Raw genomic sequence first — 27,957 nt, forward strand, 5'->3', positions numbered from 1 at the left:
GCCAGGCGCCCTCTGGTGGTCATTTCCCCCGATGACCACTTTCCTAAAACTTGCAGTCTGTAATTTGGGCATTGTAAGCCTCCTAACTAGCAGAGAAGTTATGACATGCAGATGGTAAAGCAGTACAGCTTCCAGCGAGAGCTGGTTCTTTGTGTCACCAACATGCTACTGGAGGAAGTCCGCAACCCCTCTCTGTCCCAATCTTGAAGCTGTGCCCAAAAACTAAGACGGAAATTTTTTTGGTTGATAGAACATGGTGGACTTGGGTGTGTGTGGCAATGCAACCCGATCTCAAAGTTAAAAAGTTGTGTTCAATCTTTTAAAAAAAAATAATAAAGAATACAGTATGGGCTTCAATAAATAGGAAAAAAAAGTTACAAAATGATGCCAACTTTTTCCTTAATACACGAGAGAAGACAGGTTCATCTGGGGTGGAGTCTCCCTTCTCTTCCTCCCTGGGCCTGGGATAGAGGGCGGCCTCTGTGAGCAGCTGGGAGATACAGACATGGCTAAACTACAAAGTGGGGAAACAAACGGAGGTGTAGAGCAAGAGAGACAGGACGGGGGTCCCTGGCTGTCTGCCTGTGCCCCCCACAACAGGTTGGAGGGCAGCCTGGTTCCTGAGTTGTGTGTCCAGTTACTAGTGGTGGAGTCTAGGCAGCAGAGAGGAGCCCCAGTCTACCCTGTGACCTTGGTGCCCAAGACAAGACAGGTCCTGGCTGGACAAGGGTGCTTGGGGGTGAGGTATGTGGCAGAGGCCCAAGACCTCTTAATATCCTTCAGTGGGGGTGAGGCATAGGTTTGTGCTGGGAAGCTTAGGCCAGGAGCACAGGGCGTGGACAGGACCCCTGAGCTGTGGGAGAAGAAACATAATGGGATTTAACTACCCTGATGGCAAGTCCCCAGCACCTGGGTGGGCTCTGGAAGATCTGCTATAGTGAACTTAAGGATGAATTTCTGGAACGTTCTGCCTCCCAACCCTTCTCCTGAAGTCCTAGGTAACCCTGTGAGTTTGGGAGAGCCAGAGCTTGCTTCTTGCTAATGGGGTGCCCAGGCACATGCCCCTGCAGGCGGTTAGTGGTATGGCTTCGGATCCTCAGACCGCCTCCCATTTGTCTGTATGCTCCTAGGCACACACTTGGAATGGTGTCACCTCCTGCCTCCCACATTCTGTGACTTAACCCTGAAGTGGCCAAAGGCCTCCTGTTTCAGGTAGGCAGGCCAGGGGATCCCATGCTCCCAGCTTCCTGCAGCCCCTCAGCCAAACCGCTCCCGAACCAAGAGCATCAACTTCTTCTTCCCCTTGTAGGTCTGTTTAAGGTTCTCTAAGAACTGTGCGAACTGGAGGTGCCCGTCTGGTGCCAGAAGGAAGGTCTCACGGGCTTTGCCCAGGAACTCAATGAAGTCGCCATAGTGACGTGGGCTGATGTGAGTGAGGCGTGAGTGGCTGGTGGTGATGTAGGCAGCTACCGCAGCATCTAGGAGCTGGCAAAGTGGTGCCCTGTCAGTCCCAAGTGGCTTGGCAGCCCTGCGGGCCCCCAGTGGGCCCAGACCGGGTGCTGAGAGTGTCCAACGGCGGAGGATGTCCGAGAGCATCGGTGCACAGTGGATGCTGCGGATGATGAGAGGGACAATGGCTGACAACTCATGCCGCCCCAGTGAGTGGCTGAGCGAGCAGGCCCACAGCACATCATTGACTGCGGGGTGGCTGTCTTGGTTGAAGGCGATGCTCAGTTGTGCCAAGGCTAGCGTGGCCAGCTTGTAGGCCCGCAAAGGCAGGCCTCGATGCTCCATGTATCGGGCAACCGTGAAGAGATGGGCGTGGCCGAGGCCACCAGCTGCGGCATCTAGCACTATCTGGTAGGCAGCCTCAAAGGCTGCGTGGTTCTTTTCACACAGGGTCAGGGCTGGCAAGGCGCAGTTTTGGGGGTCCTTCATGGCGCACTGTAGTGCTAAGGTGCGAGCACAGGCCCAGAGCTCCTCTCTCCCAGTTGTGTCTAGCTGCAGTCGCAGCAAAGTGGCATGCGTGGTGCCTGTCACTGCCACTATGGTGACTGCCTCCACCGGGGTGAACAAGGAGTACCAGTTCTTCATGACGCTCATCAGCGCTGGTGGGCCTGTGTGTGGGCAGAGGGCAGGGCAGGGTGTGTAAGTGTGCACAAGACCCTGCCACTTCTCTTCCCACCCTGCCACCGGCACCCTCCCAGCTTCACCATGCACAAACTTTTTTGGGAGGAGGGGTATCCTCACTATGCAGCCCCACTTGACCTCAAATTCAAGAGATCCACTTACTTCTGCCTTTCAAGAGCTGGGATAACAGATGTGGGTGGGTCATCATGCCTAACTAGGGTTTTTTTGTTTTGTTTTGTTTTGTTTTTGAGACAGTGTTTCTCTGTATAATCCTGGATGTCCTAGAACTCACTCTGTAGACCAGGCTGGCCTTGAACTCACAGAGATCCTCCTCTGCCTCCCAAGTACTGGGATTAAAGGTGTACATCACCACTGCCTGGCTTTGTTTTTGTTTTTATGAAAACAAGGTCTATAGTGCTGGAGAGAGGCTTGGTTAAAAGCACTAGCTACCCTTCCAGAGGACCTGGGTTTGAGTCCTAGCACCCATGTGGCTTACACCTATTCCTAACTCCAAGGGACCCTCTGGCCTCCACAAACACCAGGTATGCATACGGCACACAGATACACAGGCAGGCAACACACACATACACATAAAATTAAGTAAGTTTTAACAAACAACAGGCAAGGTCTCCTACAAAAAGTTCAGGCTCACCTCAAATTTGCTATGTAGCTAAAGATCAACTTCTGGTCCTCCTGTCTCTACCTCCCAAGTGCCAAGTCACGTGCCCACACGTCCAGAGAGAACACAAGGTAGTGTGCACTAGGCCTGTGCTCTTATCTTCTCTACTGGTGCTGGGGAGATGTAGTTAGGAGCCTCGCCCCGCCAAACAATCACTCTACTGCTGGGCCACACCTCTAGCCCGTGGAGTTTTGAGCCCAGACTGTCCACAACGTCGGCACTCCTGACTCAACCTCCTCAGCACTTGGATTCTAGGTGCACCACCATGTCTAGATAGAAAAATTTCCCCTTTTCAAACGAGCAGGAGAGGCTGGGCTGAGTGGACAGCATGGCGGAGGCTAGCATCTGGGCCTCCCCACTCCTGACTCCTTCAGCCTGGCCAACCACCAGACTGTGACCCTCCGCCCACCTGCATGTTGTTCCCCCAGCTGGCCTAGTGCTGGGACAGGCGAGGAGGGGCCTGCTTTTGTTTTATTTTTATCTTTGCTTTTAGGCAGTTCTACTACAAAGGCTTAGCTGTCTTGGATCACACTATACGGACCAGGCTGGCCTCAAACTCATACACCCGCCTGCCTCTGCCTCCTGAGTGCTGGGGTAAAAGGCCCGCACAGCGTGCCAGGCAGAGCCGGTGTTTCTGGTGCCTGTCTGGTTTCCTCGGTGGCTCCCCTGGGTGCTCACCAATCTCCGTGGCACAGCTAACCAGCCAGCGAACCATCTCCCTGCGCCGCCACGTCATTGTGCTCAGTGTCATCCGCATCACCTGGAGGGAGAGAGAAGGGTGGCAACTCAGAGTCCTGCTGACGGCTCAGGCCCAAGGAGGGCGGCAGAGCCGATGCAGCAGACCTGAGGATGGCCTTCATCTCATGGCCGCTTTATGGCTCAGTGCAACAGGGATAAAAATACAAACTGGGAGGAGGTGCTGAGATAGGAGCTTCGTGGCTAAGAGCCCGTGTTGCTCTTGCAAAGCGTGGTGTTTGGTTCCTAGCATCCTAGCTCCTGGGGATCAGAAGCCTCTAAGGGCACACACACATGGGCGCACATAGCCACACACAGCACAAATGCCCTTGCGCACACGCACACTCACACATAATTAAAAATAAAATATTTTTTAGAAAATGAACTTGGCATGATTGCAGATGGTTTTAGTCCTAGAATTTGGGAGGCTGAGGCCAGCAGATCTCCGAGTTCAAGGCAAGCCTAGTCTACAGAGCAAGCTCCAGGACAGCCAGAGCTACACGGTGAGGCCCCATCTGCAACAACCGGGAAATGCCGTGGTTAGTAAAGGCCTGCCAGGCCAGCATGAGAGCCTGAGTTTGATTCTCAGTAGCCATGTCAAACAAAGCTCAGAAGCTAGAGACGGCTCGGTGGCTTAAATGCTTGCTACTCTCCCAGAGGACTCAAGTTCAGTTCCCAGCACCCCTGCCCCAACTCCAGCTCCAAGAGATGCCCTCTTTTCTGGTCTTCATGAGTACCTGCATGTACATGTGCCTGCTAACACACAAACACACACAGATGCACAAAAATAAAAATAGATCTGAAAAAAGAAGACTCTACTGCATGGCGGTGCTGTACAAGTAGCCGAGTGTCTCTGCAGCAATGCTGACTACCCCTGCTATCATCTAAGGCCACCCTCAAAATCTGACTTGTAACGAACCAACTGGCCCTTCTTTCTAGAAAGCTCTATACCTCAAAGTCAGAAGACTCTTCCCTGTAGTCCCAAAGCACACGACCTTCAGTCCGTGCCCTCTTACATTTGCCTGTCCTGAGGCCGCAGCCCTGAACTTGTCTCTGTAAGCTCCCACACTGGTCTTTTCTCACTGGTTTTGTCTTCCCTTCCTTCACCAATCCCTATAGCTATTAGGACCTACTGTGTAAACTGTGCTAGGTTGTCTTTTCAGTTGTGTCCATGTGCCTCGTGGACACAGTGTGCACGCACACGTGCATGTGGAGGTCAGAGAGCAACCTTGAGTGTGTTACTCAGGAGTTGTCCACTTTGTTGTTTTACATTTTTTTTTTTTTTTGGTTTTGGCCAGGCAGTAATAGCGCACACCTTTAATCCCAGCACTTGGGAGGCAGAGGCAGGTGATCTGTGAGTTTGAGGCCAGCCAGGTCTACAGAGTGAGTTCCAGAATAACCAGGGCTACACAGAAAGCCTGTCTTAAACACCCCTCTCTCCCAAACTGTTTTTAATTGTATGTGTATGTATGTGAGTATGTGCATGTTAGAACAGGTTCTTAGGGGCCAGAGGAGGTGGATCCCTCAGAACTGGAGTTACAGGTGGTAGTGAGCTGCCACACGTGGGTGATGGGAACTGAACTTGGGTCCTTTGGAAGAATAGCAAGTGCTTCTTTTTTGTTTTTTGAAGACAGGGTTTCTCTGTGTAGCCTTGGTTGTCCTGAACTCTCTTTGTAGACCAGGCTACCATCTGCCTCTGCCTCCCTGCCTCCCTGAGTGCTGGATTAAAGGTGTGTGCCACCACGCCTGGCTCAGTGAGTGCTCTTAACTAGTGAGCCAGCTCTCCAGTCCCCACCTTGGCCTCACCTGTTAGGCTGCACTGGTAGATCAGAAAACCCTAGGGCTCTGCCTGTTTCCACCTCCCCAGTGCTGAGATTACAGTTTCCCCTGGGCCCCTCAAATTTCCCTGGGTTTCTATGTGTAGCCCTGGCTGTCCTGGAATTTGCTCTGTAGACCAGGCTGGCCTCAAACCCAAAGCTCCTCCTGCTTCTGCCTCTCCAATGCTGAGATCAAAGCTATATGCTAATATACCCAGCTGATTAGATTTTTAATTTTTTTGTTTTTCTTTTATTTATTTATTTTCTTTTTCTTTTTAAAAATTTCGTTAATTTATTCAGATTACATCTAATTTTTTTTTTTTGGTTTTTTCAAGACAGGGTTTCTGTGTAGCCTTGGCTGTCCCAGACTCACGTTGTAGACCAGGCAGGCGTTAAACTCACAGCCTCTGCCTCCTGAGTACTGGGATAAAGGTGTGCACCACTATGTCTGGCAGCTTTTAAAAAAAAATTTTTTTTTTAAACCTGGGTTCTGGGGACCTAGTTTTCTGCCTGTATGTCTGTGTGAGGGTGTTGGATACCCTGGAATAAATTATGGACAGTTGTAAGCTGCCATGTGGGTACTGGGATTTGAGCCAAGGACCTTTGGAAGAACAGGCTGTGCTTTTAAACCCTGAGCCATCTCTCCAGCCCCTGGAGACCTAATTTTCATACAAGCACTTTATTGACTGTATGGCCACCTTGAGAGCCACTCTTAGCTTCTTTAATTTGTCTGATCTTTTTTTGAGTCAGGTCTGTAGCCCACACTGGCTGTCAACTTAGGTCCTCCTGCTCAGCCTCCTTAGTGGCAGGTGTGCCTCACCACATGCTCTTTTTCTTTTTGGGTTTTTGAGACAGTTTCTCTGCATAGACCTTGCTGTCCTAAACTCTATGCCAGGCTGTCCTCAAACTCACAGAGATCCACCTGCTTCTACCTCCCAAGTACTGAGATTAAAGGTGTGTACCACCACGCCCTACTATGAAGCTGCTTTTCACTTATTTACTAAGCCTCTGCAACTGTCTGAGGTGTCCCCAGTCCCCATGCCTGTCTAGCTCTTTGTTTTCTAGGCATCCTAGGACCCCGGGTATCAGTGCCCTTGACTGGCGACTTACCTATGGGCTGCATGCAGGCTGCCTCAGCCTTATAATGGCAGGACACTGATATGCAGCCATAGCCCTAGCTTACAGAGCCCAAGCTGAGGGAAGGAAGCCCTTCTCCCAAGCTATAACCTCCCCCCCACCCCCAGCTAGCCTTACTCTATATCCTGTTTCCAAGGGTGCTCCTTATTGGCTGAGTCTGCCCCATTCATGGTCCTTGATTGCACTTTATCTATCTCTTTTTTTTCCTCCGGTTTTTCGAGACAGCGTTTTTCTGTATAGCTTTAGCTTTGTACACCAGGCTGGCCTCTCATGGAGATCCACCTGCCTCTGCCTCCCAGAGTCCTGGGATTATAAGTGTGCACCACCACGCCCAGCCCAGCTCTATTTATGAATGTGTATGGATGTTTTTGCCTCCATTTGTGTCTGTTCACCACATCTGTGTAGTAGTAGAGGCCAGAAAAGGGCATCAGATCCCCTGTTGGGAGCTGCTATGTGGGTGTTGGGAATTGAACATGGGTCTTTTTTGTTGTTGTTTTTGTTTTTTGAGACAGGGTTTCTGTGTGTAACCCTAGCTGTCCTGGACTCACTTTGTAGACCAGGATGGACTTGAACTCACAGTCATCCACCTGCCTCTGCCTCCCCGATCCCCGAGCGCTGGGACTAAAGGTGAGTGCTGTTTAATTAGACTCAATCATTACTTTTCCTAGGAACAGCCCCTTTCAACACCAAGCAACATTTGTTTCAATTGTTTGTTTGTTTTTGAGACAAGGTTTCTCTGAGTAGCCTTAGCTGTCCTGGAGCTGGCTGTGCAGACCAGGCTGGCCTTGAACTCAGACACTACCACCTCAGTCTTCTGAGTCCTAGTGGTGAGTGTGCACCACTACCACCCAGAGAATATGGATCTTTTGGGAGAACAATCAGCTTAACTGGTTGAGATATCTCTTTAGCCTCCCTGTTTTTATTTTAAGCAACAACACAAGCGGCGACTCCAGGCTCTATTTCTTTCTTTTCTGTTAAAAAAAAAAAATCAATACTGGAGCTGAAACACAAGACCCATCCAGCATCTGTTCTGGTTTTGTTAATTTTTTTTATGGGTTTATTTACGTTTGAGACAGAGTCTGAAATAGCTCAGGCTAGCCTCCAATTCTTTATGTAGCCAAGGTTGACCCTGAACTTCTGATACTCCTGCCTACACTTCCTGAATGCTAGAATTATGGTTGCGTACCAACACACCTGGCTCACATGGTGCTGAGGCTGAAACCCAGGGCTGTGTGTGTGTTAGGCAGGTGCATTCTACCAACATTCTCAGCCCCTCTTATGTCCCTTTTCATGGCCGGTCCACTAGCTTACTGACCCTGCCCTGTTCCCTCAGGATCCTCTTCATTTTCAACCACAGTCCTGGAGAAGGGTTCCCACTCACAAGTCTCAAACCTATGGTGATCTCATATCACCTCAATTTTGGCCCATAACTCCACCCTCAGAGGTGTAACTCCTAAGTCAGCCTTTGCCCGAGGGGCAGAGCTCCCACTCAGCCATCACAGGCTGCAACATCCTCCTGGTGCTGTTAGCTGGAGTACCTGAAGGCCGAGCTCCAGTGCGATGCCCAGCAGCATGGTGTCTGGTGGAGCGCTGGCTGGTGTGGCTGTCTTGCAGGCATCCTGGGCCAACTTGAAGAGCAGGGCTGGGGAGTGGATGTTTTGCTGGACGGAGCCCAGGACTGCATGCAGCCACTTGGTATCTCCTGGGCAGAAGGAGTAATAGAGACCACAGTTGTACACCAGTGTAAGTGGAGCCGAATGAACCCCCCACATCAAGCCTCCACTCAGGACCTTGTGTGAACGGCAGCTCTAAGAGGCTCCACAAATGCTAGGTGTTTTGTTTGTTTTATAAGGCTAGGGGATCCACCTTGTGTGTGTTAACCATGTGCTCTCTTCAGGAGCTGTATCTACAGCCTAATGCTGGCTTTACTAAAATTGTCACCATTGCCCTAGATTCTATACTTTCATCACTGCTCTGGTTACACTGGTCTTCTGTTTATCATTATCAGAACTTTCCAGTGTTGGGGATGGAACCCAGGGCATCACACATACTAGGTTAGCACCCTATCTCTAAGCCACACCCCCAACCCATCACTGGGGGATTCTAGGCAGGGGCTCTACTACTGAGCTGCAGCCCTCCATCCCACCCCACCCACCATATCTGATCATCTCTTGTTCCTCAGATATCACAGTTGGGACCCTCAGGGCCTCTGCGCTGAATATATCTGCCTGGAAGGTGTGGAGGCCAGTGTGGTGGCACACGCCTTTAATCCCAGCACTCAGGAGGTAGAGGCTGCTCTGTGAGTTTGAGGCCTGCCTGGTCTACAAAGAGAGTCCAGGACAGCCAAGTCTACCCAGAGAAACCTGTCTCAAAAAACGAAAAAAAAGGGGGGGGGGCAGGGAGAGAGAGGGAGAGAGAAGTTTACACTGTGTCCCCATGTCCTTCCAAATTCTTGTGTTGGAAACCCCTGATGGACGGGTTAGATGAGGTCAGAGGGTAGGCCCTGTGGGTGCCTTTATCAGAGACAATGAAAACTTTGTGTTTCCTTCCCTCTCCCTCCCCTCCACCGAGGACAGTATGTGTAAACCAAGAAGGGAGCCCTCACCGCCAACCAACCCTTCTGACTCCTTCATCTTGGACCCTGGCCTCCTCAGCTGTAAGGGTCCCACTGGAGCTGCTCCGCTTGTGCTACTGTGCTACGGAAACCCAAGCACAGCTCTGCACTCACATGGCTCTGTGTTTACGGCTCCTGCAGGCTGAGCTGGGGTGGGGCTCAGTGGCAGAGTGCTGGCCTGGGCCCCCCTCAGCACCACAGGAAAAAACAAAGTTGCCTGCTTTAGTGTTCCTTATGACACTGGTACCCTCTTTCTTCGTACATGGTGATCTTCTCCTTGTTTTCTGTCAGTGTTGTGCATGTTCATATGAGCGTGGACATGTGTCTATACACGTATGTGGAGACCAGAGGTCAACCTTGAGTGTCACTCCTCAGGCACTGTCCACCTTTTAAAAATATATTATTTTGGGCTGGAGAGAGGTTAGGAGCACTGGCTGCTCTTCCAGAGGTCCTGAGTTCAATTCCCAACAACCACAAGGTGGCTCACAGCCATCTATAATGAGATCTGATGCCCTCTTCTGACCTGCAGGTGTACATGCAGATAGAACACTGTATACATAATAAATACATGAATATTTTTAAAAAATATATGTATATTATTTTATTTTTATGTGTATGGGTGTTTTGTCTGGCGCCTGCAGAGGCCAGAAGAAAGTGTTGGGGGGAGGGGAGGCTGCAGTGACGGCTCAGAGGTCAAACGCACTGATTGCTCCTCCAGAGGTCCTGAGTTCAATTCCCAGCAACTATGGTGGCTCATAACCATCTATAATGTGATCTGATGCTCTCTTCTGGCATGCAGGTATAAAATGCAGGCAGAGCACTGTATACATAATAATAAATAAATAAATCTTTTTAAAAAAAGAAAGAATTTGTTGGGTCCCTGGAACTGGAGTTACAGATGATTGTGAGCCAATACATAGGTGCTGGGAATTGAACTCTGGTCCTGTGCAGGAGCAGACAGTGCCCTTAAGCCACCTCTCCAGCCTTCCCACATTTTTTTGAGACTAGGTTTCTCACTGGCATGGAGTTCACAATTACGCCAAAACTGACCAGAGAGCAGAGTCCGAGGATCCTTTGTCTCTACTTCCCCAGTGCTGGGGTGACAAGTGTGTGCCATCACCTTCAGCCTTTTAAAAAAATTTACTTCAAAGTCAGGTCTTAGTATGTAGCCCTGGCCATCCTGGAACTTACTATGTAGACCAGGATGGCCTCAAACTCACTGAAACATGTCTGCCTCTGCATCTGCCTCCCAAGTGCTGGGATTAAAGGCAGGTGTACCTAGCCATATGCTCATCTTTTTATAGGATCTGGGGACTAAACTCAGGTCCTCCCCTCATGCTTGTGTGTGTGGCAAGTGCTTTACCACATGAGCCATCACCCCCAGGCCATCTGTCTGTTCCCGTGTGCTGGGGAGCTCAGGCTTCACAGAGGGTGAGCAAGGGCCTGGCTAGTTGATTCCACATCTTCACAGAACGGGGTCGGGGGCAGTATCGTTACCTGCCGCCTCCCAGCACTGGGCAGAGCTCCTGCTTGGTGCTCTCAGAGGATGTGCAAACAGTAGTGGGGAAAAGCAATTTGTTAAAAGGAGCAGAGCAGGTGTTGTGGAATAGAAGGCCAAGGGAGGAAGATCAAGGTTCAAGGTCAGTGTGGGCTAAACAGTGCATTCCAGGCAAGCCTGGGATTCACTGTGAGGCCATGTCCTAAAACAAAAGTGGGCTGGAGAGATGGCTCAGCGGCTAAGAGCACGGGTGCAGAGAACCAGAGTTTGATTCCTGGCCATGCCTACTACCCACATGGCAGCTCACAACTGTTAACTCCAGTTCCAAGCAGTCTGATTTCCTCCATGGGCATAGCACACACATGGTGCACAGCCAAATGTTCAGGTAAATGCTCATACACATAAAAAAATAAATGAGGGCTGGAGAGATGGCTCAGCGGTTAAGAGCACTGTCTGCTCTTCCAGAGGTCCTGAGTTCAATTCCCAGCAACCACATAGTGGTTCACAACCTTCTATAATGTGATCTGATGCCCTCTTCTGGCCTGCAGGTGTACATGCAGATAGAGCACTCATATACATAAAATAAACAAACCTTTAAAATAAATAAATGAAATCTAAAAAGAAAGACAACTAAAACCAAAATTAGCAAACAAATGAAGAGTAAGAGTGGGTAGGAACTGGATGAGGGAAGGAGAGGAAGTCCGGGGAACGAACACCACTGCTCTCACCCTTGGCAGCGGTCAGCATGGTGGAGGCCAGTTCACACTGGCGCGTCTCCAGGTGGCCTAGGATGAACCATCGGGGGAAGCGGTTGCTGATGATGGAGTCCAGTGGGTTGGGGTGAGCTTCTCCAGTGGGGACTGTGGTCTCCAGCACAGGCAGCCTGCGACAGGAGAAGCAAGCACAGAGTGAGCTCGGGCTGCCACTGCTACCTTCTGTCCCTACCTAGACTCTCCCAGTGAGGGGCTGGGGTCGGGGTCAAGACTCAGTTGGTAGAGTCTGGCATGCCAATGGCCCTGGGTTCCATCCCCAGCACTGTAACAAAAAAGGGCTGGGACTTTAATGGCTACCATGACACAGAGAGACATACATCCTAGCAAGGATGGGGAGAAGAGAGAACTTGAAGCTCTAGAATCTGAACTCAATATTAGAGAAACTGCGCAGTAAGCACTATGCCCTGCATTTGGTCCTCAGCTCCAAAAACAAAACAAAAGAAAACAAAAGCTTCCACAGGTTAGTGAGTTAGTACAACCATCATAGAAAGCAGACATTCCTTGGGAAACTAAAACAGAAACACGCATGCACGCATGCACGCACACACACAACCCAACAAGCTAACAGCCCCAATGTGATATTTAACACCCGTGAACACAACTACAGAAAATGTAACACCTGCACACAAAGGAATACTATTCATCCACTTGCAGCTATGGTATTACATTCACTCAAAGAAGCCAGGCACAGGGAGAAACACCACACTCAATCATCAACAGGAGCTAAAGCAGGTAACAAGCCAGGTGTGCTGGCCCACACCTGCCCCAGCAGCACTCCAAAGGCTAAGGCAATAAGGTTGAGTCTTAAGCCAGGGGCTGGAGAGATGGCTCAGTGGTTAAGAGCCCTGGCTGCTCTTCCAGAGGACCTGGGTTCAATTCCTAGCACCCAGCTCATAACTGTCTGACTCCAGCTTTAGAGGATCTGACACCCTCAAACAGACATACACATGCAGGCAAGACACCAATACACATAAAGTAAAAATAAATGAGTTACTTTAAAAAAAGAAACTACTTAAAAAAAAAAAAAAAAAGGAGTCTCAGGGCTGGACCGGGCTGGACCTGGTGGCCACGCCTTTAATCCCAGCACTGAGAGGCAGAGGCAGGTGATCCCTGTGAGTTCAAGGCCAGCCTGGTCTATGGAGCAACCAGGACAGCTAGAGTTGTTACACAAAGAAATCCAGGCTCCAAACAAACAAACAAACAAACAGCCCAAAAAATAAACAAACAAAAAAAGAGTCTCAGGCCAGCTTTGGTAACACGGAAAGAACCCACCCTAAAAAAAGAGAAAGAAAAAAAAAAAAAAAAAAAAAAAAAAGACAAACAACAGGTGATACTGTAAAAGGGAATGGTGAACACTGGCTAGTAGAGTTTACTCTAGGGAGTGCAGCTGAGGATTGAGAGAGGTCCATCCAACTGTAACTACCCACCTCCTCCCCACCACCACCCGTTCTCTCTCTTACTGGGGATCAACTATCTAGGTTTTGAGATCCAGTCTTGTTATGTAGCCCAACCTGTTTTGGAACTTGAGATCTTAACTCAGACTCAATGTGCTGGGATTACAGGCCTGTGTCATCACAGCTGGCTATTAAGAAAATGCACTTAGGCCTGGCAGTGGTGGTGCATGCCTTTAATCCAAGCACTTGGGAGGCAGAGGTAGGTGGATCTCTGTGAGTTCGAGGGCAGCCTGGTCTATAGACCAAACTCCACAACAGCCAGGCTACACAGAGAAACTGTCTCAAACAAACAAACAAATAACAACAACAACAAAGAAAAGAAAAGAAAGAAAGGAGGCTGGGCATGGTGGCATACACCTTTAATCCCAGCGCTCAGGAGGAAGAAGCAGGTGGATCGCTGTGAGTTTGAGGCCAGCCTGGTCTACAAAGCGAGTCCAGGATGGCTACACAGAGAAACCTGTCTCGAAAAACCAAAATAAATAAATAAATAAAGAAAGAAAGAAAGAAAGAAAGAAAGAAAAGAAAATGCATTTAAGTCAGGTTGCTGGTGTATGGCTTTAGTCCCTGCACTCAGCAAACAGTAGGTGAATCTGATCTCAGAGTTTGAGGCTGGTCTGGTCTACAGAGCGAATTCCAGGACAGCCAGGGCTACACAGAGAAACCCTATCTCAAAACAAAACAAAACAAAGAAAATGAAAAAGATTTAGTAAGTATGGTGAAGCATGTCTATCATCCCAGGTGCAGGCAGAAGAATGCTGAGCTCAAGGCTGGCCTTGGCTACATAGAGTCTGAGGCCAGCCTAAGCTACATGAGACTGCTGCAGAACAAAACAACCCTCACCAGAGAGGCCCACACATTGCAAAGATGACCTGAGAACCGGTCAGTTTGTGACAGGGAGGAGCTGTGTGTATGTAGATACCCCCTCCCCCTTGCTGGCTTCAAAACCACAGATCTACCGGGAGCTCAGACGCTGCATTTTCTCTGTATGAGCCACCACAGAAGGGAAAATGACGCTATCACTCCTGTAGATGCTCCGGAAACCAGTGTGCCCACAGGGAGCTAGCCAGGCTCTGCTGGGCAGCCCAGGCCACTGCCTGGAGCACCCCTCCCACCCATACAGCTCTTCTGCTCCCCTCCAGGGGCTTAAGTATTTCTCTGCCAGGTTCCCTTGAAGCCCACATGTAAACTGGGCTTTCTGTCCAAGCCCCGCCCCCTCTGTTCTCTTCTCCCCATCTCCTGGAGCACCACCAGCTGCACTAGGTTTGTTTGTGTTGCACTTGCGACCACCAGCACACTGCTAGGTCCAGCTGGGGCAGGAGCATTTGTGAATGACTTAAATGTTTCCACTGCCCTAGAGGTATTTTAAACATGAATAGAAATAGACCTGCTGAAAATGAACATAAGTTATATGGGCAATGCGGGGCACTGGCCCCAACCTCTCGACCCCAGGCCAGCACAGCACTGCTGAGTCATGCCCCATTGCTTGACCCTGACCCTAACCTTCCACTGAGCCTCAGGAACTGAGCAACCCCGCCCCTGGAAAAAGCCTGTACCCTGAGTGCGTTTGGGGTCTGTAGCTGTGAACCGTCTCAAGTTCACCTTATTACATACTTCCATTTCACAGGGAAACACACCCTGTTGCACGGGCCTCGGGAGGCCTGATTAACCAGACTGAGGCCCAGCGTGGAGGTGGGGCTCCTAGTCCTTTATTCTCTCTCCCGCCCTTACCTCATGGCTCGGAGCGCCAGGCGGAAGGCCAGATCTGGGTCGTGGGGCAGCAGCGCAGCGAACAAGTATCGGGCACAGGTGTGCATGGGTACGCTCTCCCGGAAAATCACTTCTCCGAAGCCACTAAAAGGACCTCCTACAGGGACAGAATGACCTCAGCCTCCACTATTCCTGCACTCCAGATGCATGTGGAGGAGCAGAAGAAAAGAGGGGTCCCTAGGCAACACTGTGGTGAAGGAGAATGAGGTTACGGGATGAGGTGCGCCAGCCCCAGCCACAGCAGCAGGGGGAGAACACTTAGCAAGGAGCCAATAGGGACGGACCATGGGAGGGGCTAGAACGTGGGGCGGGGCTTACAATGTGGTGGGTTGACAGGTCAGAACACCTTTGGACTAGTAGAAGACTAAAGGCAGGAGGCCTCATACCCGGTCCCACAGGGCTCACCTTCCAGCAGCAGCGCGGCCTGCTTGCGCAGCACTTGCACCAGCCGCTCGTCCAGCTCCACCTCCTCCAGCAGGGCCAGCAGCTGCTCTTCGTTGCGCACCACTTTGTCCTGAGCGTACAGGCCCTCGGGCAGGGCCCGCTGCTGCCCTAGCCCCAGCAGTGCCACCTCCAGGGCCAGGGCCAGGTAGGACTCTCCGGGGCTGCCCGGCACCGGCACGTGCTGATAGGCCAGCTTTCGCTTCTCTGGGGCTGAGTCTGGGGGAGACACATTCACAACTGCTGAGGTCTAGACTCCCTCCCCCAACCCTGCCCCCTTCTTCAGCCCCAAGCTTGGTGACAGAGGTGGAGAGAGGTGGTTCAGGCAGAGCTCCAACCCTCTTAGCCCTGGCCAGTGGCCCCTCATTGTGAGGTAGGCCCACGGCCAAAGCTAGCAAGCTTGCCACAAGATCTTCTACAGCATCTGGCCAACAGAGTGGGTGCAGGCCCTCCTGCTGGGGTCCTCAGGGTAGGTACCTGGGAAAAGATTGTGAGGTTCTTCCTCCAGGCGGCAGGCCTCCAGCAGTGCTCTGCAGAGGCAGCCAATGGGATCCAGGGGATGGCCCACCCAACCTTCAGTGCTTGTGACACAGGTAGCACCTTTCTGGAGCAGCTCTGAAATGGGAAGAGGTGGGCTCTGTCCAGCCACCCACCCAAGCTCTGGAGGCTTCCTCTCCCACCCCCACAGTAGTCTCCCAGTGCCATCCGCCAGCCCGGGAGCCGCCTCATCTTCCTCAGACCCTCATCTTCCTGAGACGTGCAAAGCAGTATTCTTTTCTCCTAGGCCCGACTTCCTCCCCATCTCTGCAGCCAAGCTCCAGCTGCCTTGAGGCCTCCCGTGGGGCAATATGAAAGCTCTCCTAAGGCTGACACCTAAGTGCCCTGTAGGGCTGCTTGTCCACTGGCCTCAGAATGATGCACCACTGGCTCTGAGCTCTGCCCGTGGCCCCTGGGGATCAGCTGACTCCACCATTTGAACGCCTGTTCCTTTCTCACATGCTTCAATGTCATCAGCTTCGCTGCTAAACACGCAGCTAATGGCTTTTCTGTCCCCAGATGTAGTCCCAGCATTTCCTTTTGCTCAGTGCGACTGGTGCATTTGTGTGCATAACTTGTGTGCATGTTCCCAAGTGCTAGGACTAAAAGTTTGCACCGCCATGCCTGGCATCTTCCTTTCTTTTGAGACAGCGTCTCACACAGTCTAGGTAGGCCTTGACCTCTGACCTTTAAGTTCTGACTCTCTTGCCTCCACTTCCTGAGTGCTACAGTTAAGAGTTAGAACCATGTCTGACTATAAAGTGCTAAGGTATAAAATGCATGCTAGGCAAAGCCCTCTACCAAATAAACCATACCCTCTGCCCATATTTGTTGGATGTGGAACACATTTATTGCCCATATTTAAAATCGAGCAAACTCTACATCAAACAGCCTAGTCTTCCAGCTTCTCTCTACCTGCAGCCGGTCACGTAGAGGAAACCTGTCTACTGCAGGGTCTGGAAGCTTCTACATTTCCCAGCCTCCCTTGCATGAAATGTGGATGAACAAAGGGGATACCATCAATACTCTGTGACAACTGCCCTATGAGTAGGGGTGGCTAAGGCAAGTTGAGGCAAGTTCCCTCTTGGGAACTGGCCCAGGAGCCATACACAGCTGTTAACAGTTTGACCTAAGGCCTAAGGCATTAATAAATGGCTTCTACCATAGAACTACACCTGGCCCATTGAGTTCTCCCACTTCAACCAACAGTGCTGCTTATGATAAAATCTTTTCTGTCTGTGATACTAAGAGTGGGAGCTAAGGCCGTGCCCAGGCCGTCTTTGCCACCTTTCATGGGCTAGCGTATGTCCTGGGCACCTGGTCTGGAGCCTGTGTCCCCACGCACCTTTTTTTTGCTGCTTGTAGCTCTCAAGCTGGTGTTGCCGCTGCAGCCGTAGGGTGTTGATTATGGCACATGCCAGCCGCAGAGCCTTGTGGGGATAACCGTGGGCACGCAAAGTATCTACCCGTGCACAGGCAGTAGGCAAAGGTTCGCCCAGCCAGATGGGGTGGCCCTGAGGGTCAAAGGTTAGCTTGTCACCTCCCATATTGCCAGTGAGGCCGGGGCCACAAGAATCACTGGCTAGGATCCTCTGCAGGTGGCTGTCATTCCAGTGCAACTCTCCAGCCTGCAGGGCTCGGCTGAACACTGTGCGGCGGGGGCTGGCGCCTGTCACCTCCTCCTCTTCATCCTCTGAGCCTGCAGGAGAGGTGGCAAATGTGGTAATGGTAGTGCTGATGGCTAAGACATAGCCAGCTTCTCCCACCAGGTGCCAACCCTGGGCTCCACCCTGGGCAGGTAATGGATGTGAATTCTTTTTTTTTTTAATTACTTTATTTTATGTGCATTGATGTGAGTGGTAGGAAGAGCAGGCAGTGCTCTTAACCACTGAGACATCTCTCCAGCCCCAGATGTGAATTCTTTTTTTTTTTTTTTTTTTTTTTTTTTTTTTTTTTGGTTTTTCGAGACAGGGTTTCTCTGTGTAGCCTTGGCCATCATGGACTCGCTTTGTAGACCAGGCTGGCCTCGAACTCACAGCGATCCGCCTGCCTCTGCCTCCCGAGTGCTGGGATTAAAGGCGTGCGCCACCACGCCCGGCTTTTCAGATGTGAATTCTTGAAGCAAATCTTCAAAGGGAAAGTGGGGCTGGTGTCTGTCACAGCACTGGCACACAGGTGAGGTCTCTTTGCTCCCTGCTTGCCCACTCTTGTTCCGCCTCTCCTCAGTCTCTTTGCCCCCTCTAATCTCTCTGCTGTTTTCCTTCCATCTCCCTCTTTTCTTGTCTCACCCATACCCATACCACTGTCCCTTCCTATTGGCCTGTCCTTGCCCTTAGCCATCTGCTCACTGTATCTTTTGCTAACTGGAGGCCTAGAAAGCACTGTATTTCTCTGTTCTCATGGATGTCATTACTCTTGCCCTTGGCACTTGCTCCCTCTGGCTAGGAGGACAACTAACGGCTAGGGCCCTTTAGTCTCTCCTATCCCCGCTCTCCTGGGACACGGTGCTGTGAGAGAAGGGCGGACTGCAGTGAGTGGTGATGGCTGTGTTGCAAACAGGTGGTAGGGCCCCTCTCCTACCTGTCCTGGAGGTCAAGGCAAGCTGTAGGCTGGGGCTGTCGAAGGAGTAGTTGCCCTCTTCCAGTGGGCACACATCTAGCTTGTCCCATGTGGCCAGCAGCTGCAGCCAGCCTGACCGCTCATCTGGTTTGCAGTGGGGGCTCAGAATGACACAGACCCACAAAGCCCCTGAAGAGCAGAGAGAGGATCAGCATCCAGGCCAGCGTCGTTACCACAGGCTGACAAGCAGCTGCTGCAGCCTGGGCACATGACCTCCCCTGAGGCTGGGCTGCAGCGCAGTGTCTCTTCACATTATGGTAAGGAATGAAACAGGGCCAGTGGGAGGGCGCAGGAGGTAAAAGTGCTTGCCCCCAAGACTGATGGCCTGCATTCAGTCCCTTGGACCCACACACAGAAGGAGAACACTAGCCCCTCAAAGTTGTCCCTTGACCTCCACATGTGCAGCATGGCATGCCTCCCTCCATATATATATATACAATATAAACAGATATAATTCAGAGAGAGAGAGGAACAGCAGTATGGCAAAGAAATTCTATTCATCCTAGGTCACACTGCATGCAAGCTGGAAGTCAGGGCTCAAGTCAGGGTTCTGTGGTGTTTCTTTCTCCTTTTCCACATTTTATCACCTGACACAGGGCACAGCAGCCAATGGGAAAAATACTGCACACATGGAAAGATAAACACATAATCTGTTTTTTCCATTTGGGATCTCTCGTCGAATGACTATTCCACTAAGATTTGTCTTTGCTTTTTTTTTTGAGGCAGGGTCTTACCCTATAGCCCAGGCTAGCCTGGAACTTAGCACTTTCCTGCCTCAGCCTCCAACTAGCCTTGCCATATTTTCACATTTTTGAGTGGTGAGGATATTTGTTTTTTGGCTTTTTGCTTTGTTTTTTTGAGATAGGGTTTCTTTGTGTAGCCTTGGCTGTTCTGGTCTCACTTTGTAGAACTAAGAGCAATCCACTTTTGCCTCTGCCTCTCTAGTGCTGGGATTAAAGGTGTGCACCACCATGCACAGCAGGTGAGGAGAATATTAAAAAGAAAAAGATTATTTTGTGATTTGTGCATATGATCCAAAATTCAAAGAAACAAGAGTAGCTGTGGGTTGTGCATGTCTGTAACCAAGCACTCAGGAGGCAAGACAGGACTGTGGCCAGCCTGGGACACAGAGTGAGACTGTCCAAAAACACAAAGTGGCTGCGTGGTGGCGCATGCCTTTAATCCCAGCACCCAGGAGGCAGAGGCAGGCGGATTGCTGTGAGTTCGAGGCCAGCCAGGTCTGCAAAGTGAGTCTAGGACATCCAAGGCTACACAGAGAAACCCTGTCTCGAAAAAGACAAAAGCATAAACAAAAACAAAAAAACCAGGAAGTGTTCATAACTATGTTTTACTGGAACGCTTCCCTTCGTGTTCTGTAACTGTGTACATGTGGGCTGGGGGCGATCCTGAGGCCTTGTTCCTGCCACACAAATACGCAACCACTGGCTGCACCCCAGCCCCTTGGTGACATAGGTCTGGCTGTTTAATGCTACACTGGTGGAGCCCAATAAAGCTGAAGCAACTATTTAGCTTCGTGAAACTGTGAGATGTGGCCTGATCTAAATTGTCATCCCCAAATTTGAGGATCCAGTATTTGCTGGTTCTATCAAACATAAAATGAATTGGAAGTAATTTTTGGAAAAGGCTGTATCTTTACTGGACTGGAACATGCATCTTTTTCTTGTTATTATTCTTCAAACAATACAATGACAACTATTTCTGGGGCCCTAAATTTATACTTTAAGTCACCAGAAGTAACTTAGAGAACACAAGGGCTAGTGAGTCCCAGCACAGGGGTGCAGCACATGTTTAACAGGCAAGAGGCCTGGGGTTCTATTTTCAGCATCCATCCATCAATCAATCAGCCATCTCTGGGGGTGACCACTGAATGTGGGACGCAGAGGATGAAAGACCAGGAACCTAGGGTCATCCCTGGCAACACTGTGAGCTTAAGGTCAGCTTGGCCTACATTGAGACCCTGTATCAAAACCAAAACTCTACAGAAAGGGTATGTATAGAGTAGACACTGTCTGGTTTTATGTAAGGGTCCTGAGCATCTCAGATTGCCTGTGTCTTGGAGGATTTGGGACCAATTTTCTAGGGACACGTAACCATCTATGCAAGCATGACTCCTCCCATCCACCTACCATCCACAGACATATCCATCACATTTGCTGGAGCTGGAACTCAGGGTCTCACGCATGGCAGGTGCCCCTTCAACCACTGAGTTATACCTCCAGCCCTAACCATATATCACCAATCATGAGTCCTCCCCCACTGAATTTCAGTCCCAGTAGGGCCAGAGTTTTGTGTCTTGTTCTTTCTCTTGGGGAGTCCCAGCACCCAGTAGGGTGGCTGGCATGTTGGCAGTGCTTAGGAGTGTTAAGTGGAGGGAAGGTTTGGGGCGCCAATGCTAATGTGGGTGGGAGCCAGGGTCTAGGCCTTACCCAGCTCATCCCAGAGCTGCCGGCACTTGTCTGTCATGCCAGCACCCTGCTGTCGCCACAGGGCCAGGCGAGGGTCCTGCAGGAATTGCTCAGTCATTAGGATTAGCATGCGTGCCCCATTAGAGTCTCGTGCCCGAAGCATCTCCCGCACCTGTGCAGAGAAGCCGGCGGTAAGAAAGGGAAGGGCACTCCAAGACCTCTGTACTGCCCACCCCTAGCCCTGGCACCTTGCTGAACATGGAGCGCAGTTGCTGGCTGGCCCCATAGTGGCCACCATTGGACAGCAGCTGCTTCACCTGCTCCTGGATCTGCTCCTCATCCAGATGCCAGCAGTTGGCATCTTCAGTGCCTGCCCCCGCCGTGGGATCTGGAGCACCTGCAAGTGAACAGAACAGTGCAGAGTGGGAGAGAGGGTGTCAATCTGTCCTCTGTCCATTCCTCCAGAATCAACAATCTATCCCATCAGAAGCAACACCCACCAGTGTGTCTGTCCACCCACACCAGCATCCATCTGTCCCTCCACCCACTCGTTTACTCAGCCATCCAGCCTTCATTCTCTTCCGTCCACCTAACATTCATCAATCCATATGCCCACTGGTCCATCCACTGATTTGTCCCTAACAGTACAAGCCCCTCCACTCACTCAGCCAGGTACGCAGTCCACTCACCCATGGAAACCCTGTGCGTACCCACTCATCACCCACAGAGCCCCAGCCACTCACCCATCATCTCACCCAGAACACTGCCCATCCATACTAAGCCAGTTCTTATCCTTCATCTCCATACTAGTGCCTCCACACCCACATCCATCCCTTACACTGCCTACTTCACTCGTCCTGCCTCCAACCCACCCACAATGTGCGCACTCACCCCATGACCCCACCTGCCCACTATCCTGCTTGTCCTGCCACTCAAAACACCCACCCTCCCATTTCTGAACCAATCAGCCATGCTGCCCACTCACTGAGCTACTCCAGCTCACAAACATGCTTTCCCACAAACCCATCACTTCGACATGTTCCTCCCAGAACACCTACCCATCAGCCCCTGGTGTGTGCACGGCTGGCATGTCTTTCTTTCTTGTTTTCAAGACAGACTCTTACTCTATAGTTCTGGCTGTCTTGGAACTCACTCTGTAGACCAGGCTGGCCTCAAACTCACAGAGATCTATCTGACTCAGCCTCTCGAGTGCTGGAATTAAAGGCCTGGCTACCCACTGGCCTTTCACAGCATCCCATCAAAGCCATCTCTACCCAGCTGCCCATCCCCCCTTCCAATGGTCAGCCCCACTCATCTGCCTCTGTACTTAGCTAGCCATCTGCTCATGCCAATACTCTTCCAGGATGAATCATGGCCTCCTGGACCCACCCAGTACCCACTGACCCACCTGAGCTCCTATCCATTACTCCCCTGCCTTCCTACCCGTGCAGCCAAACAAACCAGCAGCAGACCCCCCTCCTAGCATCTCCTGAATCCATCTATACCTCAACTCATCATGACACCTACCTTCAGGCCTTTACCCTGGGACTCTGAGACACGCCACCCTGTGGGGGCACCTCACACCACAACTGAACCCTTCTGCCCTTGCCTGCTGCCTCATGTCCCTCTTTCAACATAAGACAGGGTGTCACTATGTTCCACTCCACCTCAGCTTCCCTGGTCCTGAGATGACAGGCCAGTGCCACCACACCTACCCTATTTCTAACTGCTCAGATGCCCTAGGGTCAGACACCTCAGGATGTGTGACATCTCCCAAAGCAGGACGATGACACCCGCTCTGCTGGCCTCAGCGCCATGGCCCCTCCTTCCCAGCACTCACCATGCACCAGGTTGATCTCAGAGCCCAGCAGGAGGATCTCGTCAGCAAGGCGCTGGGCGGTGGGCAGCACCTCAGTGTGATGTGCGCTGATGAGGTACTGCACAAACTTCTGAAGCTGATCGCGGTTCATCTGGGACAGCGTCTCTGAGATGGGCAGCCGCAGCTCCACCTGGCGCGCGTGACGGATGCGGTACAGGGACAGTGCCACCACGTGGGCGCAGTAGAAGAGGTCTCGGTTGTCGCAGCCACAACTCACGGATGTGATCTTGCAGCGGTCAAAGCTGATGGAGACGCGGTAGAGCTGCTCTGGCTCTCCTGGGGCCCCCAGTTCTCGGATGTTCCCACTCAGGTGGAACCCTACGACAGACAAAAACACATGTGGTAGAAACTGGACCGTCCCGGCCAGACCTGGATGTGCGGTCCTGCTGAGAAAGCCAGCGCCAATCAGTTACCCAACTGCCTCAGCAGCAGCAATGACCTCCTTATACAGCTCCAACAACTCTTGACAAGCATTTAGAATGGCTTGGCATAAAGTTAAGTCACAAGCAAACCCCTATTCTTATTTTTGAGGGATGGCCTCATTTTTCTTCACCGTGTTTATTTATCTTTGGCTATGCAGCCCTGGCTGTCCCGATACTGGCCATGTAGACCAGGCTGGCCTCAAACTCATAGAGATATGCCTGCCTCTGCCTCCTGAGTGCCAGGAATAAAGGTTGAGCAACTAGCTGGGTGGTGGTGGCGGCGGCGGCGGCGCGCACGCCTTTAATCCCAGCACTAGGGAGGCAGAGGCAGGTGGATCTCTGTGAGTTCAAGGCCAGCTTGGTCAAGGCTACACAGAGAAACCTTGTCTCAAAATAACAACAACAACAACAACAAAAGGTTGAGCAACTATGCCGGGCTTCCACATTATTTTTTTGAGACAGGTTCTCTCCTTGAACATGAAGCTATCCCCTTTGGCTAGACTTGCCAGCCAGCTAGCTATGGAGATCCTCCTGTCTCTGTCTTCTCAGTGCTGGGGTTACAGGCATGCAACACCATACCTGAGCTCTACATGGATGCTGAGCATCCGATCCCAGGCCCTCACACGTCAACAGCAGGCACCTTACCCTGCTCCTCTGTCCTTACCCTAACGATCAATACATAGCATTACCGATGTTGACACAATGTTTGAAATGCTTTCACCAGCCCTTGGGTTGCTATGGTTACAACTGAGCTTCAGAAGCTCTGAGCTTCCTGAGAGCATGCCAAAGGCCCGTGGCACTTGAGGGCAAGGGGCTGATGGAGCAAGTCCTGGGCAGTCCTGAGTGTCTGTCAGGCTCATCCAACTGGTTGGGCAGCCTGATGCAACCTGCGTCACGCAAGGCATGGCTTCCTCATACCAGGGGTGCCAGGGGGCCTGAGGCTGGGTTATGCCCAGACAAAGGGGTACAAAGAGGCTGCCAGGCAGGGACACCATGGCCGAACCAGGCAGCTATCATGAGACGCCAAGGATCAAGTCTTAATCATTTTTTTGGCTCATTACTGGTCATCTTCTAAGCTCCATGCTAGTGTCTATGACCTCTTTTCCTCATCTTCTTTCCCATTTTCCCAAATCCAGCCTTTTCTGACCCTTTTCTTTCCTCCTCCTTCACAGCTACTGGGCCCACTAGCTGACGTCAGAGCCTGCTTCCTCCTCTAGCCCTAACTTCTGCTCCTCAGCCTGACTTAGAGGCCTGAGGTGTGATGTCAGCTCTGACAACTGATCCTAGCTTTCCACATTCCAAGATCCACTGCCTGAGGTCTGAGCCCACCCCTCATGGCCTTAGCTTTACTTTGTTGTTCAATTGGTGCTGTGTGTGTGTGTGTGTGTGTGTGTGTGTGTGTGTGTGTGTGTACCCTAAGTCATCTTCCCCATCACACACAATAATTGTACACATTCATGGCATACGGTGTGGTACTCGATGCAGTGCACAACACATGATGATCAGAACAGGGTAACTGGCTTTTCCTGCTCCGTGAACAATGATTACTTCTGTGTTTGGAAGCTTCCAACTTCTTCCCTTCAGTTCTTTATAAAATACATAGTAAATTTTTGTAAACTATAGTCACTCTACTGTTCTACACATAGCTACAAACCTTTGATCACAATCTCTCCCAGGACATGACGACCTAGCCTCAAAGTGTCTGCCCCTGAATCTGTGTGACCAGCTGTGGGATCAGCCACCCAGGCGTGGGTTTATTCTGTTTGTTGTTGAGACAGGGACTCACTGTGAGGCCTTAGCTGGCTTGGAACTCGCAGAGACCCATGGACCTGCGCCTTAGGCACCAACCACCACACTGGGGGCTGTTTTGAGTTTTCGAAGCAGGGTTTCACCTATTTAGTCCAGGTTGGTCATTAATAGAGACTCTCTGGTCCCAGGCTCCTGAGCACTGGGGTTACAAGTGTGTGCCACCATCTCCAGCCTTAGCATCATTTGTCCCTTGGCGTTGTGCTCCACTGTGTAGTCAGGAACTTCTCTTCCTGTGGCTAGCCCTCTGGCCTTCCCTGGGACCTCGTTTCCTCCCTGTTTCCCCACTTCTTCTTCCATTCTCAGCTCAGCGGTCTGAGGTCTGTCTTTCACCTTCAGCTCACAATCCTGTCTCCAAGTCCAGCCTGAAGCCCAAATTCTAGAACTGTCACTCATGTCTCAATCCCTACAGCACTCCCCCACCCCCCAAATCTGAGATCTACAATGAGTTCCACTTCTGTTCACTTCCCTTCCCCAGTCCTTCTCTACCCCCAACTTTCTGCTTCACCTCTTCTCCCCGAGTTTCCCCCAAGTCCTGATCTCTGAGGTCTACTGTATCCCCAGCTTTAGTACTCCCCCCAACCCCCAGCGAAACAGGATGTTACTATGTAGTGCAGGCTGGCTCTGCCTCCCCAGTGCTGTGCCTGGAGAATGCCACAGTTTCTCACCCACTGCACCAGAGCAGGCGGCTTGAAAGCTCCCCAGCCCCTAGCCTGTCTCCCTCCTCCAGCATACCCCAGTCTTTGCTGCCCGCCCCCAGGGTGAGGGTGCTCACTCACCCACTTGCAGCACGCGATCCACAGCCCCACTCTGCAGCAGGTGTAGCCCCCGAGTGAATGGCACCCTGGTGTCCTGCTCGCCTTCTGGGGGCTGGTAGCCTAGGGATGAGTACATGCAGATCTCCCGCTCACTTCGTGGAAAAGACCAGAACACTATGCGCTTCTGAACTGGCTCTGGCACCCGAGAGAACCGCTCCTCCACCTATAAAAAGGGCCAGTGGGTTAGAAACCTGCGATGGAATCCTGGCTTTGCTGTTTACAAGCAGCACAACCTATGTTGATTGGGAAGATAAAATATACACAAGTGAGCCAAGCACGGTGGGGCACCTTGGAATCCTAACTACTTGGGAGGCTGCACTTTAGCCAAGGAGTTCGACACCAGCTTGGGTAATGCAGTGAACCCCCCAGCAACAAAACAGCTTTTGATACAATAGTATTTATTCATAATAGTGTCTTATCATTACTGTTCTGGAAGTTTTTACAGCCAGGTCTCAAGGGTCTGGGGTAAAGCCCTCTTTCACCTCGGATTTTGTGAGGGATAAGAAGTTAGATATGAACATAAGAATGACCAAGGACTGGGTGTGGTGGCGCACGCCTTTAATAACCAACACTCAGGAGGCAGAGGCAGGCAGATCTCTGTGAGTTCGAGGCCAGCCTGGTCTACAAGGTGAGTCCAGGACAGCTGGGGCTCTTGTTACTCAGAGAAACCAGGTCTCAAAAAAGAAAAAAAAACTTCAAGTCTTCCCTCTGTTCAGCTCCATACGGAGAAGGCTTCTTATCCTCACAGAGGCACAAGATGCTGAAACCACAGCACTGGGTCAGGGTCACTGCCTCAGAACCTGAGGGGGTCAGCGTCACTGCCTCAGAACCTGAGGGGGTCAGCATCACTGCCTCAGAACCTGAGGGGGTCAGCATCACTACCTCAGAACCTGAGGGGGTCAGCATCACTGCCTCAGAACCTGAGAGGGGTCAGCATCACTGCCTCAGAACCTGAGGGGGTCAGCATCACTGCCTCAGAACCTGAGGGGGTCAGCATCACTGCCTCAGAGATGAACAGAACTCTCTTGAGGATTCCTAAACCAAGGAGCTCAAAACTCCCAAGACCACCCTGGGTGTTTTCCTCCTGCCCCTCCCCTGAGAAGAATCCCCTAGAAGGCAAGGACTGTCTTGCCATCCCGTGGCCTCCAAGGAACAGAACCAGCTATTTGAGGCTGTGTTCCAATCTCAGTTGGCTAGTCACTGGCTGGGTGACTTGGGACAAGTTTCTCAACCTCTCTGTGCCCCAGTTTCCGCAAAGTGAGAGCAACTCCCAAAGGGCCCCAAAAGCTTTCCAGAGAGTTCTTTTTGCACCTGGCTGGGCCCGAGGCAGCTGGGTGGGAGTCCTGAAGATGGTTTTAGGCTTACTCTGTCCGTGTCACATAGGGTGAACAGCACAGAGGCCCTACCCAGGAATCTAGGAGAAGGGGGAGTCAGTGACTGGGCTCCTGACAGTTGGCAGATGACTAAGGAGGGATTTTCCGGTCATGAATCAGAGCCTGTTCAAACCACGGTCAGTCCAAACCCATCCATCCGAACGCAGGAAGAGTTGTGGAGCAAAGAGCACCCTCAAAGTCAGACTAATAGACGCCTGTATGGGACTGAGAGGAGCCCCCTTGCACCGTCCCGTCTCCTTGGGGGGCACTAAGAAAAAGAGAGATTTCCGGGGCTCCACCCACAAGTCACAGAGTAGGGGTTCCTGGTGTCCCTGCCCTATGTATCCCAATCTTGGCTCTGGAATGGCTCAAGGGAGGGGGAAGAGAAGGAGGAGGGGGCATAGAGCCCTTCTCTCAGTGACCCCGCCTCTTGTCCCCCTGTCGTGGGATCTGGAGAGGACAGGTGGGCTTTTGTAGGCTGGAGACCAGGGATACAGGGGTGTCCTGTGTAGGCCCTGCAGAGACGGGGGGGGGGGTGTCTTCCTCCTGGAGGGTGGGACAGGGGAATGTAAGGCAGGAGCGGAGCGGTGTGGGTCCCTCGGCAGTTGTCCCTCGCGGGGAGAGATGTAGCCTGAATAGGGACCGGGAGGGTCGCGGGCGGAGAGGCTCGGGGTGCGGGGCCCCGGGGGGTGGGGCTAGCCACTGGGAAAGGGGGCGAGGTGCGAGGCCTGGGGCAGGCCGGGGCCTTACCTGCTCGAAGGCCCAGCTCTCGGCCACCCGCTTGGCACTGAGGTCCAGCAGCGGTTCGGGGCGGCTGCGACGGGCCCCGGTCCCGGGCTCGTCCCCCGCGGGGCAGCCCCGGCTGCGCTTGGCCGCCGGGGGCTCCATCCGGCCGAGCCGGCCGGGCGACGCGGCCCCTTTAAGAGTCTTCACAACAATGAAGCCGTCTCGGCAGCCGCTGCCTCCTCAGCCGAGGCCCCGCCCCCGCCGCCCTACCTCTCCCTCGCCATTGGCTGTCTTTGCGCACCCGCC

The 27,957-nt window shown here is 51.8% G+C and overlaps 1 protein-coding gene across 1 annotated transcript; it reads right to left on the reverse strand.

The window, feature by feature from the left end:
* Nucleotides 1-27,816, reverse strand: Zswim4 (zinc finger SWIM-type containing 4). Its single transcript, XM_051168681.1, has 14 exons — nucleotides 27,676-27,816; nucleotides 25,514-25,715; nucleotides 22,468-22,824; nucleotides 20,876-21,024; nucleotides 20,649-20,799; nucleotides 18,163-18,330; nucleotides 16,928-17,281; nucleotides 15,523-15,660; nucleotides 15,010-15,264; nucleotides 14,566-14,701; nucleotides 11,339-11,493; nucleotides 8,037-8,200; nucleotides 3,488-3,569; nucleotides 1-2,117 (listed from the first exon to the last, which is right to left on the reverse strand). Exons 1-14 carry the CDS (start codon nucleotides 27,811-27,813, stop codon nucleotides 1,258-1,260), a joined length of 3,309 nt encoding a protein of 1,102 aa, XP_051024638.1. The 5' UTR covers nucleotides 27,814-27,816; the 3' UTR covers nucleotides 1-1,257.
* Between the last annotated feature and the right edge of the window lie 141 nt (nucleotides 27,817-27,957).

The sequence above is a fragment of the Acomys russatus genome, chromosome 26 (genome assembly GCF_903995435.1).
Source record: "Acomys russatus chromosome 26, mAcoRus1.1, whole genome shotgun sequence".
NCBI classification, from domain to species: domain Eukaryota; kingdom Metazoa; phylum Chordata; class Mammalia; order Rodentia; family Muridae; genus Acomys; species Acomys russatus.